General features: G+C 48.7%; 1 protein-coding gene across 1 annotated transcript in view; it reads right to left on the reverse strand.

Moving 5' to 3' along the window:
- Nucleotides 1-5645: 5645 nt before the first annotated feature.
- Nucleotides 5646-17888, reverse strand: part of LOC102259856 (lipopolysaccharide-binding protein) — a 23347-nt gene continuing 11104 nt past the window's right edge. The window contains exons 8-15 of the mRNA XM_005858256.2: nucleotides 17616-17792; nucleotides 15937-16131; nucleotides 15227-15397; nucleotides 12200-12267; nucleotides 9969-10014; nucleotides 9051-9114; nucleotides 8300-8376; nucleotides 5646-6987 (exon numbers count right to left, since the gene is read on the reverse strand). Coding sequence (XP_005858318.2) covers nucleotides 6955-6987; nucleotides 8300-8376; nucleotides 9051-9114; nucleotides 9969-10014; nucleotides 12200-12267; nucleotides 15227-15397; nucleotides 15937-16131; nucleotides 17616-17792 — 831 coding nt within the window. The 3' untranslated portion in view covers nucleotides 5646-6954. The remainder of the gene's footprint in view (nucleotides 6988-8299; nucleotides 8377-9050; nucleotides 9115-9968; nucleotides 10015-12199; nucleotides 12268-15226; nucleotides 15398-15936; nucleotides 16132-17615; nucleotides 17793-17888) is intronic.

The following is a 17888-nucleotide window of genomic DNA, read 5'->3' on the forward strand; positions in this document are numbered from 1 at the left end:
GCGCCCGCACTGTGGCCGGAGGGTGAGGCTGCCCCCCGGGTAAGTGCTGCTGCCCCTGAGCCCCCTGAACTCCGGGCTTGTTGCCTTCCTGCCCCCCGCAGAGCGGGTGGTCCCGGAGTGCCCCTGGGCTCCGGGAGCTGCCTTGCCAAGCTCTTGTGCCCGGGGGCCTGGTGGTGTAGACGGGGCTGGGTTTGGGGGCCAGAGAGGTTCAGATCCTGACTCAGCCCTTCCTTAGCTGCGAAAGTTTTTTTAATACATTTTTATTGATTTCAGAGAGGAAGGGAGAGAGAGAGAGAGACATCAATGATAATTGGCTGCCTCCTGCACGCTCCCCTCTGGGCATCGAGCCTGCACCCTGGGCATGTGCGTGACCCGGATTCGAGTGAGGATGTTCAGTCACTGAGCCAAGCGGGCGGGTCTTATGGACCCTTATGATGAGGGGAGATGGAATCTGTATGGAGTGGTGATAGAGCTCAGGATCCTGGGCTTGGCCGTTTACATGGGCTCCTCTTTCTGGCTCACATTCTGCCCTTTTCTGCCCCTGCATTCGAAAGTGATCGTGGGCTGCCGGTGCCCTGGTCATTGATAGTGCAGGGAGAGGAACTGCGAGAGCATTTCCCCGTGTTTGGAGGGTCCACCCGGTCCCTTGCGAACCCTGGCGCTTTCACACACCTCCGCCCTCCCACCACCTTTTAGAGGCCTCCAGGCCCCTGGTGTCTGGTTTATTGCGTGTGGGCTCAGAGCTGGTTTCTGTGAGGCCTTCACGGGAGAATGAGAGGGGGTCCTGCCTCAGGCAATGCATGGGTTGCTTGTGGAGCCATAGCTGTGGTCTGCCGGCTCTGTGTCCTTTTCTCTGCCTGTGCTTGAAGTGAGTGAGGGTGCCTGTGTCCTGTAATGCAGGCAAAGGAAAAGTTGTAAGGTTTTCCTCATCTTCAGAGAACCCACTCTGCCCCTTCCTAAGGGGACAGCCCTAGGTCAGTGGCAGTGACCAAGCATGAAGTAGACTGAGGTTCAAGGGAGACAGGCTGTCATTGCATTCATATCCTCACCCTTGGATTCCCCAGTGGCTTTCTGTTGAGCATGATGGTTGTCTGGACGTATAAGCAGCGCCAAATGGCCCATCACATGCTGGCTTCTTGTCCCCTGCAGGAGGTCATGTGACTGCTGTCCCATGAATGAGAAATGTCCTCAGGGAGATCCTGGATTATGAGATCCCAGGTAAGTGATGTCCTGTCTGGTTCTCTAGAGCTCAAGTTCTGTGCAGGCTAATTGGCCAGAGGTGTGGGGGGTGAGGGCACAGGCGAAGGCTGCTTCCCAGTGTTCCCGGGTTTGACCCCATGGGCCAGCAGGCACAGGTCCTGGCCCTCTTCTGAGAGCCGCTGGTGAAGGCTCCTGTGATGTGGAGAGGAAACAGTGTGTTGGAATGGACGGGGGGCTGCGTTTTAGAGCCAAGCCTGGATGTATGTCGTGACCAGCGGTGCTCTCTGTGAGCCTGAGTGGGAATGTTGTCTAATGTTCAGTGTTGGTACCACTCACACCCCGTCTTCCGGAACTCAAGGACTCTCAGTATACCTACTGTTAGTCTTCCCTTTAACTCTCAGCTCTTGGCAGGGACTTGGTAAGTAATCTGACAGTCAGACGTGGCTTCTGTAATCTTAGGTTGTAATCTGGTCATTGACCCGTCTGCTGGTCCGTTCTCACTTCAGCCATTTCTCAGGCTGCGGGCAGTGGCCTCCCTTCCCGCCTCACTCACTGCCCTTTTCTGCCCCTGCATTCGAAAGTGATCGTGGGCTGCCGGTGCCCTGGTCATTGATAGTGCAGGGAGAGGAACTGCGAAAGCATTTCCCCGTGTTTGGAGGGTCCACCCATGTCCCTTCCAAACCCTGGCGCTTTCGGACATACCTTCCCAGCAGTTTGTGTTACTTCCTGGTACCTGGTGCTGTGTGGCTCTTTGAAGAGTCCCTTTTGCCCTGCCGCACCGAGTTTATGGTTGAGGGATAGTCACTCCCCTCCTAGGGCTCCCCTCCTGGCACCTTTCTGTGCCTCCCTCCCCATCACATGCACCCCTTCCCACATCCCCAGTCCCACCTTTTAGTGCTAATCACACCTGGGAAGTGTTGGCTTGTTTATCATGTCCCCATGCGATGATCTTGAGGGCAGTGCCTCAGTCTTGTTTTGCATTGTGTTCAGTGGCTGACATACAGCACCTGGACAAAAACAAAGCAAAATAACAGAATGAGGCTCATCCCATTGTGGGTGGTTAGGGGAACAATAATAGAGCTGGGCCAAGCACAATACAGTTGAGGATATATATGTAAGTAACTCTTAAACTAGAAGGTAGACATGGGACCTTCCCCTACCTGATTACCCCTACTAGTCACTGCCAGTCAGCCATGGCACCCTCCCTAAAACTTGGGCTTGGCATCCTTTCAACATAGACTTGTTAGCAACAAATTGATCACAGTTGGCACGTAGGATAACACAGATGTTACTCATGATCACAGACGATCTGCAGACCCCTTCCTGGAGTTAAGTTGTTCTTGTTCCTGTGACGGCAGTGTGGCCATTCAGGTACTCATGGTAACAGCCCACATTGTCGGTGCTCTAATCTGCCAGCTACTGTGCCATGTTCTGTGCCCCGGGGCCTGCTACGAGTGCCCATTCATGGCTTGTCCCTTGCAGATGGGTCTGCGGGTGCAGAGGTGCCATGGGAGACGGCAGTCATCTTCATGTCAGTCTCCATATCAGCCGGGCGCTAGACCATGGGGTCCTGAGGTAAGTTTTTTGGACCATTTTCTGGAATTTGTTGTTTGACATCTGTAAAGTCACATGCATATTTCCTGGGACTTGGATGAAAATGTAAGGGCAAGGGAGGTTGAGGGGGCATCCGTGAGTCCACAGTTGTGTCCCTGCTCTGGGCAGCCCTTCACATGCCTACAGAGAGGGGCCTCTAGGAACCTGCCTGCGTAAGGGGCTCCCTGGGGCATCGCCCTTCCAAGTGCCGGAGTGTCAGCTGGTGCTGTGATGGAAAGCATGTAGGTTTAGACGCCAGAGACTCTGGCCCCACCTCTGAACCTATCCAGCTGTGACCTAGTCTCTCTACTTCTTCATCTGAAAATCAAAGCTGGGGTAGCAGAGAAGGTTTTTAACTTTTGTACATGGTGGTGTCATGACCACATGATCCTGATCTTTCCCAACCCAAAAGCATTTCTAATTTTTTATACTGGTAGTGTCCAGACTCTGGCAGAGATTTCAGAGGGTCTTTGCAGGATGCAGCAGAAGCTGTTGGGGTTCTGCTCGGCTGGGCCGCTCACCCATCTCAGCCATGCCCCTGGTACCAGCCTCCCGCCCTGACTGTCCTTTTCTGCTCCTGCATTCGAAAGTGATCGTGGGCTGCTGTGCCCTGGTCATTGATAGTGCAGGGAGAGGATTGCTGAAAGGAGTTTTCCCCGTGTTTGAAGGGTCCAGCTGTCCCTTCCAAACCCTGGAACTTTCACACACTAGCTGTTTCTCCTGCCATTCTCTTCAGAGTTTGGTCCTTTGCTCACCCCATGTGGTAAAGTGACTGGGCTACCCCCTGACTTGTGGGCTTCACTCTGTCTTTTCAAGTTAAGGATCCACTCCCCAGAAACCAGTCCATGTGTTTACATTTGTACCTCACAGTGGAGTAAATTCAGATAGTGCTGAAGGGCATGCATAATTCATGGGTTCTGCTTTATAAATTTATAGGAGTGTAGGATAATCCATAATAATAATACATTATTCAAGACAGCCAGTGGTGTTTGTGTGTTTTTGCTCCTTAACTCTTGAGCACGACTATATTGCCTCTCCAGGAGCCGTCGGTAATATCAAATTAATGGAGGGAAAAAATAAAGTTGGGGGCCAAGTGTAGTGGCAAAGAGGGGTTCTATCAATTCCGATCAGTTTGTATTGTCACAATCTACCAGAAGATTGAGGAGTTTTCTTGTCAGTCACGGAGGAGAGTCGAGCACATTGACTATTTATTCTCCTTTCGCTGACATTTAACCTGTGCTTTTGTGGTTTCTCTTGAAAAGGGTGATCCTGGGTGTTACTAGAGAAGGCATTTTCAGGCCTGTGGATCTTTGGAATCTGTATTTGTAGACTCAACCATGGCTTGCATTCTGGTTCTTGTTAGAATGCTGTGTTGCTGACTGGACACCAGACATGGAGTCAGCCATTCTTCTGCCTTTTGTTCCGTGCAGGTGTGTTCTGTAGGAGGCAGAAACCTGTGGCGCTGCCTTCACTTTGTAGACTCAGAAGATGCAACGTGGTGCCCCTGAAGGGCATGTCTTAGCTGAGGTGAGTTGGAGTTGAGGTCAAGGTATTCTTCTCATTGGTCCCCACTTTTGGCCTGAGGACTCCTGTCTAGTTCCCAGGTGCTCTTCCGTTGACATTCGTGTCGCTCGTCTTTGAGGATGGGATGCAGTTTTGCCATGTCTGTTGCCATATGTCTCATGATGATGTGAAGGTAGTGAGAATAACACATGTGAGCCACCTGGTACAGGCAGTCATCTAATAAACGTGAGATTTCCAAACCTGCCCTCTGCCCCTTTTGCATCAGAGGCTTGTCCTGTCCCACAGCCTGGTTACCAGGCCTGGGGCTCCTCGGTCATGTTGGAGGATTTAGTGGACAGTGGTGACCATTTTGAAAAGACAGTTTATCACCACCACCACTCCCACCTGGTAATTCATACCTCTGGGGGTAGCAACCTGTGGATTGAGTTGGGGCTCGCTTATGTAATGTGTTGAGGCTTTGATGATGTTTTCTCATTTAGCTTTCAGTGGGTCTGGCAGTCTTTTTTTTTTTAAATGTTTTTATTGATTTGAGAGAGAGAAACATCCATCGGTTGCCACACACACTGGACTGGCGACCTTTCGGTGCATGGGACGATCCTCAGCCAATTGAGCCACACTGGCCAGGGCAGGGCCTGGCAGTCTTGATCTTCAAAGATCTGGGCGCCTACAAGTCTTGCTGGAGGTTTATCTTTTATTTGCCTTTTTTGGCTGGGTCATAGAAAGTGGGTGTTTGCAGTATAGGATGACTGCTCCTGGGGCCTGGTGACAGGCTAGGCAGATAAATAATGACAATACGATGTGAGAGCCGCTGAAGATGGTGGTCAAGATGCCGTGGGACCTGTGTCAAAGCCCCTGACAGAGGGCTGAGCTGTCCTCTTGAGAGTTACTCTTATCTGGGTCAGCTGTCCTGATCATGAACCACTTGAAAGAAAATCATTTCCTATAAAAAGTGGGCTTTTAATTTTAAGTTGTTTTCCTTTATTGCCCTTTCCATTCAGGTGCTACCTAGTTTGGTGTGCATACACTGGGAGCTTGGGCCTGGCTGATCGGGGCCCTCTTGGTGATGTCGCTTGGGGAGAAGATGGCACTAGAGGCTGAATGCTTGTATGCTTCCTCCTAGGCCAGCCTTAGATCACAGACTGTTGAAGAAAGTCCCACGGCCATGAACCAGTGACCCTTGGGATGATTTGGGAGCTGGGTTTCCTGATGTTTCTCACCAAAGTGAGTTACTGCCAAGGGCTGGGAACCGATAGCTAGAGGATAAGCTGTTTTGTGTTTATGTAGATGCGAGCTCCAAACCACTGGACTCACCTTTCCTTTCTTTTAGATTCTCTCGGTGTTTGTGGAGACCAGAGGGGCCGAGAATTGAGAGGCAGGTCCCCACATGAAGCCTCACCACAGCTCTCCCCTCTGCCTGCTCAGAGCATCACGGACAGCTTCACTCTGCACAAGAGATCAGAGGGAAGCTTGGGGTCCACTTCAACCAGCTCTGCGTCTTGACAGCAGCGCCCTTAGAGGGCCAGCCCGTGTCCCTCAGCCATGCCCGGAATGACTTTAGTAGCCAAGAATTTTTCTCTTGAATTTGTAGCTGCTCATCACTTTCCTCCACCACCCATTTAGTAAACCTGACCAGCGTGCTCTGTCTGCCTTTTAAAGCAGCATCAAGCCATGTGCCAGCAAGGCTGGGCCTGGAGAAAGTGGGTCACAGCCAGATCTCGTTTTCAGTCCTGGCGTGTTCTCACTCTCCTGAGGCATGGCACGTGGGTAGTTGTTTGAAGTGTTCAGTTAGGACTAGGAGGTAAACAAGGGGTGGTAGTTGGTTCAGATTAAGGACCCATGACAGTTGAGGTGTTGAGCAGTCAGGCCAAGGCTTTGGAAGGGTGGCTGGTGACAGAGTGGACTAGAGAGACGGGTGCTGATGTCAGAGAAAGTGGGGTGTCCTGGAGTTCTGGGGCTTGGCTCATAAAAAATTGCCTGCTGTGTGACCAACTGTCCAAGTTTGCCTGGGATTGAGGGGTTTCCCAGGACGAGGGACTTGAATTGCTAAAACCAGGTAAGTCCCAGGCAAACGGACGAGTTGGTTGACTTATCTGAGGTGTAAAATAAAGGTGGGAGCAGGGTGAATGGAGCAGCTGCTGTTGGACCCTGGTGTCCTCAGGGTCAGGCTTTTTGGAGATCTTTGGTTTAAAATAAAAAACTGCCACAATGTGAGGATGTGCGTGCATGAATTTTTTAATCCCATTTTACAGATAGAGGGGTCTGTACGTGAGTATGTTCCGAAGGCCATGATGAAAGGCTTGAGTTAATTGTCCACTTTCTGCATTTGAAGTAGAAACCACATTGGCTGGGCTGAGGCAGAATTCAGGCTGTCTAGCCTGCCTGAGTTTGGTACCTTGGTGGCCTCTACTGCAGGGGCAGGCATTCTTCATGACTGACATGTTCCACTCTGCCCCCAAGCTTCCTTTTCTGCCTTGTCCTTTAACACCTACCCAAGGCCCTGGCTGGGCCTGTGTTACTCAGGGACACTCATGAGAGAGGAAGTGAAATGGTCACAGCCACTGGGGCTCCACAGGGCAGGCAGGGCGAGTCCAGCTGTGGTGTGTCCCCTCCAGCCACAGGTGCTCCTCAGTCTTCAATCTAGTCGATGTTGGCCCCTACGAACAAGAAGTTCTGGAGAGAAGGCAAAAGGGCAGATAAGAAAGGCCATTATCTGAGTTGCATAGGAACTTCCTGAAAGGGAAACTTTCATAGGGAGAGGCAAGTTATCAAATAAAAACCCAGTCAGTGCAGAAACCAAGACCTTAGGCTTTTATAAAAGGTCTTTAGCCCTAACTGGTTTGGCTCAGTGGATAGAGTGTCGGCCTGCGGACTCAGGGGTCCCAGGTTCGATTCCGGTCAAGGGCATGTACCTTGGTTGCAGGCACCTCCCCAGTAGGAGGTGTGCAGGAGGCAGCTGATCGATGTTTCTCATTGATGTTTCTAACTATTCCTCTCCGTAAAATCAATTTTTTTTTTAAAAAAAGGAGGTCTTTATAAAATTGTCCTTGCCCTAGCTGGTTTGGCTCAGTTGACTGAAGGGTCCTGGGTTCAATTCCGGTCAAGGGCACACGCCCAGGTTGCAGGCTTGAGCCCCAGTGTGGGGGAGGCAGCCGATAAATGATTTTCTCTCATCGTTGATGTTTCTCCCTCTCCATCTCTGAAATCAATACAAATATATGTTATAATAAAACTGTCCTTATCAGCTGTTGGCCCCCAAGAAATTATTTGCATATCCTAAGCTCTGGTTTCTGGAAGACCTCCATAACCACTCCAAAATGTTTTCTCCCAGGAGAATAATGTATACTCAGGTGCCGCTTGAGTTCTTCCCCTCACATAATTTCTGAGAATGTAGTCCTGGATTACCTTAGAGTAAAAAATAGGATCGATACTTTTTTAAAAAAGTTTAAAAAGAACATAGGAACAGTGAAGACACTGCAAACTAGTCCTGGATTTATATCCTAAGTTGTACTATGATGGTCCCTGTCCCCTGCCCTGATAAGTTCCTGCCACTAGAAGGCATGGTCAGTTTTTCCCCAGGACCATCCCTTGCTGCTGTGGGTAGGAGGGCTGGTCAGTGCCCAGTGGGGACCCTCACTCCACCAAGGGCATCAGGGCTTCTTCAGATGGCCTCTCCTCAACCCAAAAGTATTGCATCTGATCTGACACCTTTGCACATTCTGCCATATATGGCTAAGGACCTTGCACACTGTAGATGTTCAATTAACGTTGGACCTGAATTATTGAGGACTGAGCTATTGCACACGAAGCCCAGATTTCAGATCATCAAAACCTGCCATTTATATTCCAAATTTCATTTTTTTCTATGAAAATTAGGTCTAGGATGTAAGTGGGAGTTAAGGACTCCCCCCTAATATCCATCAACCCGAAAGCAGCCCTCCCAGGCGTTCTTAGAGCTCCCCAGCAGGCCCCACTTCTCACTGACCTTGTGGGCTTGGAGCTCCAAGCTGTTGAGGTAGGTGTCCCTGGGCAGAGGGAGTGGGAAGCCCTTTTCAAACTTTGCTGGAAGATGAACAGAGAGTGGGCAGGACAGAAAACACTGGGAGGCGTGGAGACACAGGCATTGCATCTGCAGCTGGCCAACGAGAGTGGGCCCCTGAAATGGAGACTATTGGATTCGGGGCTGTGTGGTTTTTTTTGGGGGGAAGGGAGTGGTACACACAGGCAAACACTTAGGAAATGCAGCCTCTAGGAGTCTACAGCCTCCTGGGCTTCTGTCCCTTCAAGAGCCTTTCCTCAATCGTCACCCAAAGTGGCCAGGGCTGGGCCGTAGAGTGTTTCTATCCAGGGACTCATCTCCAAGGACTACAGTCCTAACCTGGCTCAGCACCCACGGGTGTTAACTCCAGGTGTCCTCCACGTGCCACCTGGAATGCTCCCTCTTCTTGGGTCTAACTCCTTGTGCTTTGGACTCAACTTAGCCCTCACCTCCTGGGGTGACCTCTAAGTCATGTTCAGTGCCTCCTCCTAGCTCCTGCAGCCCCCAGTGCTTCCTCCTGTTGTGGCATTTATCAACTTACACGTATGCCTTCCCAACCAAGTGCAAACTCTGTGAGGGACAGTACCCCAGCCAGCACAGAAGACAGGCTCAATTTGTTAAATGAATGAACCATAAATGCTACAGAAAGGGTAGAATTCAGCCTTCACACGTGGCAGTCAGTAGCAGCTATTCTTACCATTGAGAGAGGGATATATAATGTAGGATGCGTAGTAATTGAAGATGGATTCCAGCAACTGCACCTGGAACAGGAGGGGCCAGAGCAAAAGGATCAAATGAGTCCAAGAAAAGAACATCTGCCCCTACCTCTGGGCACATCGACATGTCATTCCACTTACAAAAAATAGAGGTTGACTGTCCTGTCACCACCACAGATAAACAGCTCCCTGTTCACAGTCCCCCAAACTCCAAATCTCTGAACTTCATTCTCCATAATTGCATGCAAGCTCATTTTAAGGCAAAATGACCACAATTGTCACAGGGCTATCTATCTACTTTGTGTGAATATTTTAAAAACTTGGTGGCAGAAATAGTAATGTGTTTGATTATAGAGTGCTGCCCTAGATCCTGCTGGAATTGTTATATAATGTGGTACATGCCCCATATTATCTCAAAAAGTCTCAATTTTGAAACCCATCAGGGATTGTGTACGTGGGCTACTATTATTACAATAATGAACATATGTTGAAAGCTTATTATGTGAGACATTTTGTAAAAGTGTCTTACTGAATTCATTGCCCCATTTTATATTACAGCCCCCATTTGAGGTAGATGCTATTATTCCCATTTTACAGTCAGGGAAACTGAGGCTTAGAAAGGGTGAGTGATCTGCTAAGGTCACACAGCTAGCAAGTGGCAGAGCTGATCTAGGAGCCTAGATCTATCTCCCTTCAAAGCTCATACTCTCAGTGTCCCTGTCCTGTCGCCCCTTGAGCCCTCAGGCAATGCCTCTCTTGGCTGGTTAACTTTCAGATGTGGTGTCTCATTTCCAGCAAGACTGCAGTGCGTCTTCTTCTGGGATTTTGTCACTTCTTGAACCCCAGGATGCCCTGCTTGGACAAGACAGTCAAGAAATACTGAAGAGAAAACAACTCACATTGAAGAAACCGATGTTGGAGTGTTTCAGTTCCAGTTTCAGCTTACTGTGTGGAGAAGAGAGAAGCATGGTCACTCCAGGCCTTGGCTAATACTTTTTCACACTTATGCCGTGGGGTGTGCAGTCCCTATGGGCAAGGGCATTTCAGGGGCTTGGCCCCCAATGGCTCCTCTGCAATTTAAGGCTTTCAGCATGCGCTGTGATTTAAGAAGTGGCATTAAAAAATAGTGTTACCTGAGCACCGTTGATAACTTGGAAGAAACTATGATGACATAAATATTAACTGGAGAAAGTGGAGTATAAGAAGTAATGCACTGTATGTTTCCAGTTATATATAAATGTATAAAAAAAGACTGGAAGGAAACATGAAAATATTAAGAGTAATAGTCTCTATGGGGCAAGATTATGGGTGATTTTTGATCTTGCCATGAGCATGGATTATTTGTATAATATGGGAATAGACAATAAAAATGGAAAGGAGGCCCTGGCTGGTGTGGCTCAGTTGGTTGGGCATTGTCCCGTGCACTGAAAGGTTGCCAGTTCGATTCTTGTGGGCTTGACCCCCCAATTGGAGCAAATACAGGAGGCAGCCAATCAATATTTTGCTCTCACATCAATGTTTCTCTCTCCCCCTTTCTCTAGTGTTCAATTTAAAAAATACATTTTAAAAAAAAACAAAACAGAAAGAGAGGCACCACAAATGGTAATGGCAGGCAGCTGTCAGCCACTGGAGTGAAGGAAGGCAGAGGGACTCGGCAGCTGGATTGCTGTCACTGTAAGAGCCGAACACCAATTTCCCCATTGCTCCCTTTGGCTGCTGACCTGGTTCCCTGATTCAGGAATTGTAATTACCCTGGACAGATCTCTGCTTTCTGCTCATGGGGCAGAGTCATTTTAATAATTCCAGAGTAAATTATTGGGTGAGATCCTCTGCTCACTTTGCTGTCTCCTCAGTCTAAGCTCTTGGCTGTCCTTGACACTGCAGAGAACCCCCCAAGCCAGGTCTGTGCATAAACTCAAATTCAGGGACCTCCAAAAGCTCACCATGAACGTCTTTCTCTTTAAAAATGATTTTATTGATTTCAGAGAGAGGAAGAGCGAGAAAAACATCGATGAGAGAAACATTGATCAGCTGCCTCCTGCATGCCCCCTACTGGGGATCAAGCTCGCAACCCAGGCATGTGCCCTGATGGGGAATCCAACCTGCAACCTACTTGTGCATGGGACGCTCTACCAACTGAGCCACACCGGCTAGACTAGCTTTTCTTTTCAAAGACCTCTTACGGAGATGTTCATTTGAATGGGGTTATGCGCCGTGGTCGGCAAACTGCGGCTCGCGAGCCACATGCGGCTCTTTGGCCCCTTGAGTGTGGCTCTTTCTAAGCCTTAGGAGTACCCTAATTAAGTTAATAACAATGTACCTACCTATATAGTTTAAGTTTAAAAAATTTGGCTCTCAAAAAGAAATTTCAATCAGTGTACTGTTGATATTTGGCTCTGTTGACTAATGAGTTTGCTGACCACTGGGGCATTCTATCAGCCAACAGACATCTAAACCTGAGGCCAGGAATTTGTTCTTCTGATGAACCCATTGCACCTGTACCTCAGCAGGGAGCAGCAGCCAGAGCAGCTAAGACATGGGGCACAGGTGAGAGCTCTGAACAGAGAGTACCACTAGGGCAAGTGCCAACCACTGGGGGGCAGTATAGTCTCTGCTATCCAAAGCCCGAACTCTGATTAAATAAATACTTGCCTATTGATTGGGTACCTGGACAATGGAGCAGTAAGCAGTGGCTTGGGGCACCTTTAATCCTCCATCTGAAATCTGCACTTTCTGATGTGTAATATTGACAGTGTTTCTCAATCTTATATGTAAAGTCCTTGCAAATACAGCTCCAAGCCCCACCCTCTCCAACTGGACTATTGTTCCTAAGTACTCTCTTTGCAGAAGTTTCAGCTCCTTCACTGGTGCCTATGAGGGGAAGTGAGAAGCCCATAGTGATGGGGAACCTGAAGGTGACCTCTGGTACCTGACAGCTTTTCTCGGCTTCTGGCTTTTCCCCTGAGGCATTGTCAATGTGCATTTTTTGGAGGGGCCAGATTAGAGAATGAGACAGCCCCAGTGGAGACTCCTGTTTCCAAGAGGCAGCTCCAGCCCTATCAGTGAACCAGACTAGATGCTCTGACCACCTATTCCACACGCTCTGCTCCCCACACGCGTGGCCTCTTACCTTCCTGGGGTCAACGAGCCAAGGACCCTGCTGGAGCTCACACTGATGGTGGCGGAGATGTCAGTTCTCTAGAAAGCAAAAGGACATAACCCAGATTCTCAGGCTAAGTAGGCATCGTGTTGGCTCCCAGTCCAGGAGACAAATCTCCAGAAATAGAAACCACGGCCAGATGTGGGACTTAGGAGGAAAAGGCAGCTACTCAAGGATTATGGACTGAGAATGCAGGATGTTGGTGGCTCCATAGCTAAATTTAAGAAAGGTGAGCTAAGATTTCTGAGGTTTCCATCATTTTAGGAAATTGCTGGAAGCAAATTCCAGCAGGACATAATAAAATGCAAGAAGTTCATCAAAAGGCTGATGAACCTTGGGATTTCAGCAGGGCTGAAGATCTGCATATATTATTGCCTGATAATCTTTTACTGTTTACCAAACCTTACCTTTGATATGTATATCTGCTTTGCTATAGGGCAAAATGTGTGAATAAAAAGCCCTGGGTCCTGAGATTCAGGGAACTTAGTTACTAAAGCTAAGCCTCCCTTGGTTCCCCCAAAATGCCTCCCAAATTTATATTTCATGTCTAGTCTCTTTATTAATTTGCATCACAGCCCTTTCTCCAGATTCCTGAACCCTAGTAGATGCGGATAAGACCCCGGGAAAAATTATTATTTTATTTATTTATTTGAGGGGGGATGGGGAGATAGAAAGAGAAATCCATTTGTGTGTGTTTTTGTGTTAATCCTCACCCGAGGACATGTGTCCATTGATTTTTTTTGTAGAGAGTGGAAAGGAGGGGAGAAACATCAACATGAGAAAAACACATCAATTGATTGTTTCCCCGCATGCAGCTAGGAGTTGAGCCTGCAACCAAAGTACGTGCCCTTGGCTGGAATCAAACCTGGGATCCTTCAGTCTGCAGGCTGATGCTCTATCTACTGAGCCAAACCATCTAGGGCTGAGGTTTCCATCTTAATGGAAGCATCAAAAGGGGGCGAATAAGCACTGTCTGGTGTGGCTCCATGGTTAGAACGTTGCCCCTTGAACCCAAGGGTCTTGGGTTTGAATCACGGTAAAGAGCATGTACCTAGATGGCGGGTTTACTCGCTGCCCCTGGTCAGTGCATGTGTGGGAAGCAACCAGTCAATGTGTGTGTGTCTCTCTCTCCCTAACTCCCTCTGAAAAGCTATGGGGGAAAAAATATCCTCAGGTGAGGATTAACACACACACACACACACACACACACACACACACACACACACGAAAAAAAAAAAAGAAGAGGAAGAAAGGGGTAATAAGCCCAAACTAGACTCAGAGTATTCGAACTGGGAGACTGCCCCTGTAAGAATGACTTTGGAGCAGACTATCAAGGAAGTTCAGAGAATCTCTGAGCCCTTGTCAGATACTGAGCCCTTGTCAGATATATGATTTGCAAATGTTTTCTCTGATTCTGTGGGCTGTCTTTTCACTTTCTAGAATGGTGGTATCCTTTAAAGTACAAGCTTCTAAGTCTGATGAACTCCAATGTACCTATTTTTTATTTTGCTGCTTATGCTTTTGAGTTGATCTGAGAAGGCTCTGCCTAACCCAAGGTCATGAAAATTTATTGCTATATTTTTTTCTGAGAGTTTTATAGTTTCAGCTCTCACATTAGGTCTATGATCCTTTTGGAGTTAATTTTTGTGTATGGTGGTCTGGCTTCATTCTTTTGCATGTGGATGTACAGTTGCCCCAGTACCGTTTCCTGCAAGTCTGTTCTTCCACATTTAATTGTGTTGGTTCCCTTGTTGAAAATCAATTGACTATAAATATGGGGAATTAATTCTGGATTCTTAATTCTATTCCATTGATCTAGATATCTGTCCTTGCACCAGTACCATGCTATCTTGATTAATATAGCTTTATAGTACATTTTGAAATAGGAAAGTATGAGTTATGCAACTTTATTTTTCTTTTTCAAGATGTTTTTGGCTATTCTGGGTCCCTTGAATTTACATATGAATTTTGGAATCAGCTTGTTATCTGGCAAAAAAGCCAGCTGGGATTTTGATAGGTGTTATGTTGAATCTATAAATCAACAGCAAGAGTATTGCTATTTTAAGAGTTCTTTAAATTTTATATCTTCTTTAAAAATATAATTTGATGACTTTCATTTATAACAATTTAAATAGGGTTATGCTTTAAACAATTTTTTATAACAAACATAGCAGTGAGAAAGCTAAAATTTTCAACTCAGCTGGAGTGAATGACTTTTAAGGTTTGTTGAAACTCTGATATTAACTACTAGAGGCCCAGTGCATGAAATTTGCAGTCCTCTCGCAGTCCGGAACCCCTCGGGGGATGTCCAACTGCTGCCTAGAGGCCCTCTCACAATCTGGGATCCCCCGCTCCTTACCGCCCGCCTGCTCACTCCCTACTGCTCAGCTTGCTGCTCCTTAGCACTGCCACTGTGCTCGCCAGCTGAGAGCCCAGCTTCTGCCAGAGTAGCGCTCCCTCTGTGGGAGCGCACTGACCGCCAGGGGGCAGCTCCTGCGTTGAGCGTCTGCCCCCTGGTGATTAGTGCACATCATAGCAACCGGTCCTTCTGGTCGTTTCACTGTAATGGTCGCTTAGGCCCGTGGTCGGCAAACTGTGGCTCCCGAGCCACATGTGACTCTTTGGCCCCTTGAGTATGGCTCTTCTTAAGCCTTAGGAGTACCCTAATTAAGTTAATAACAATGTACCTACCTATATAGTTTAAGTTTAAAAAATTTGGCTCTCAAAAGAAATTTCAATTGTTGTACTGTTGATATTTGGCTCTGTTGACTAATGAGTTTGCTGACCACTGGCTTAGGCTGTTATATATAGAGGTATAGATACCCTTGGGAAGCCTGGCATTCAGATCAGAATTGCAAGGCCCACTTATACCTCCAGTGGAAATAAATAGCCTCCAGCATCTATCAGCTGTGCAGCCTCCTAGTCTTTCAGCTAAGGGAGGGGCTTACACCCATGGCAGACATAACCCTTTGCTGCCCCAGCCAGAATCAGACTTACCGCCCTGAGTTGGAAGAGTGGCTTGCGGTTAGAAGAGTTGGGCAGGAGGGCGAATGCCTGGATGTTCATCACTGGCAGGCAGGTAACATTTCCAGGGGTGAACATCAAGAATGGAGCTGATTCAGGTGACATCTCAAGTTCTAGCTCTGTATTGGGGTACAACCTGGCCAGCTGGAGAAAGAGGGCAGAGACTCAGGGGAGGGCAGAACACAAATGAAGGGACTCTGGCTCAGTCTCTAAGGGCCTGAAATCAGCAGTGGAAATATCTCAGGATGGAGAAACTTGTATTTTCCAGAACTCCTTTTCAATAGATGGCTGTGTGGTTGGAAAGGGCACTCGGGTAAAGTGTGTGAGATGGGTGAGACACCCCAATGGGCATGTTCCAGTAAGAATAGATGGTTGCCTAGCCGGTGTGGCTCAGTGGTTGAATGTCAACTTATGAATTAGGAGATCACGGTTCAATTCCTGGTTAGGGTACATGCCCAGGTCACGAACTCGATCCCCAGCGTGGGGCACACAGGAGGCAGCTGATCAAGAGCCACAAAGTTTCGATCGCACTGTACGCGCGTACCTGCATGTGGTATTTTGTGGAAGAGCCACACTCAAGGGGCCAAAGAGCCGCATGTGCCTCACAAGCCACAGTTTGCCAACCACTGGCCTAGGTCAAGAGGCTTGCCTTGTCCTCTATGATGAGTAGGCAGAGGTCTTACCTGAGGAATCACGGCCCCTAGTGATTTGGTGTGCAAGTGAATTGGAAAGTCCAGGGGACTCTGCAGCAGAAGCAGGAAGTTGCTTAAGAAGCAGGACATCGTGGTGATGAAAGGCGTGGTCTCAGAGGCCAGACAGCTTGGGTTCCGCCATTCTTTAGCTGAGTGGTCGCTGAGAAACTCGGTTAGGTTCTGTATCTGTAAAATAGGGGTGATAATAATGGCACTTGCTGTACAGGCTGTGCAAGGATTAAATGAGATAGTATGTGGAGAAAGCACCAAGTGCAGTGCCTGGAACATATTAAATGGTACTTAATAAATGTCTGGTACTGTTATTTATTATTTTTCAGGATGATCCCCTAAAAGGCCAATGAGGACTGATCACCACCACAATCTGGATTTAGTGAGCTTCCAGATATAGCTTCCCCCAAAATCTGTTTCTCACCATCTCTTGTGGTGTCATTCTCTACCCACCTCATGACTTGCTGATCTTTCAGCTTGGGGAACCCTGCCTACACCTGTTCTTAGCCAACCTTCCTTCAAGATCCCCACTCTCTACCTGGGCAGCTCCTAGAGCACTTATCACTGCATAGGCTCTGGAGCTGTGCTGCTCAGAACTCCCTTCAAGGGGGTCAGCAGAGAGAAGGGCAGCTGGCTGCCACTGCCTCACATTCGGGCCCTACACCATTCACACCTGAGGTGCGCTCTCCCAGGTGGCTCCAGCCCCTGCGGAGCATGGCTGGGGTGGTAGAGCTGGAGAATTTTGTCAGATCACTGCCAGGATTGGAAGTGGTAGTGTAAGCAAGAGACCAACAGGAAAGGGCGCTCCTCCACCCCCACTGCCCATTTTCCCCTGTGGCATGGCATCTTCGAGGGTCAGATGTACCAACGCAGATGGGCTGGGGGATCATCTTATTGCCAAGGGAGCCCTGAACAAAAGGCCCCTGCTGCTCTGTGGACTGAGGGGGAAGAGGTGGAGGAGAAAGGGAAGGGCCCCAAGTAGAAAAGTATTGAGTACTGAGACTGAAGAAAACTGTCTTCGAGACCTCCAGGAAGGGGTCTCATCGGAGGCACATGAACAGTGTCTTGGCTGAGGTTCCCCTCCTCCCCCACCCATAAGTAGACCTCTGAACGGAGGTGTCTAGACTAGGAATGCTGATATGCCAGCCTCCGGTGGGAGTGGGGCGGGGCTTGAGCTCCTTCTAGAGACTGACAAGCACTGGCCCTGCCCCAGTGTGATCGCCTGTGGTCAGGTCTGAAAGAGCACATGGTACCACATTGCATTGCAGTCTGAGGGCTCTCCCATCTCCTCCTCCTCCTCTCTTTTACCCTTAACAGGTATTTCCCTAATAAAACTCTTATAAGTCTAATGCTGTCTTGGCATCTGCTGCTCGGAGAACCTGTTCTGACACACCAGAGTCTGTCTTATTTTTGTAAAGTCCTGCTAGTCATAGCTAACGTGTATTGTGTGACAGACACAAGCTCTTTACAAGCTCTCATAGAACCCCTGGGGGTCCATGTGCACACGCAGGGAAACTGAGGCACAGCCTGGCTTGGCACTCATGTTGGGCAGGCTCCAAGTTCCACATTCTTCCCCTAGCTTCCGAGGACACCCCGAGTGGGTCTACAGTCCCACTTGATGCTCTCTCCTGGACCCCCAGCCTCCTCCATGCCCTACTCACGTCCTCATTTCGGATGGTGAAGTTCATGTGCCCAGCCTGGTGGTAAACCCGGCTGGCCGTGTTGAAGACATATTGGGACACTGCAAAGTAGGCCATGAGGTCATGCTGCTGGGGCAGCCTGATGGGAGGAGCATCAAAGGGGACTGGGGAGCGCTGGCTTCGGCCAAAGAATTCACCCTGGAGACAGAAGGACATATCAGTCACCCAAGGCTCCTTCCAGAGAGGATGTCAGGCAGAGACATCCAAAGCCTGCCTGGGGGAGGCCTCCTATTC

This window comes from Myotis brandtii, unplaced genomic scaffold (assembly GCF_000412655.1).
Source record: "Myotis brandtii unplaced genomic scaffold, ASM41265v1 scaffold1163, whole genome shotgun sequence".
NCBI lineage: Eukaryota > Metazoa > Chordata > Mammalia > Chiroptera > Vespertilionidae > Myotis > Myotis brandtii.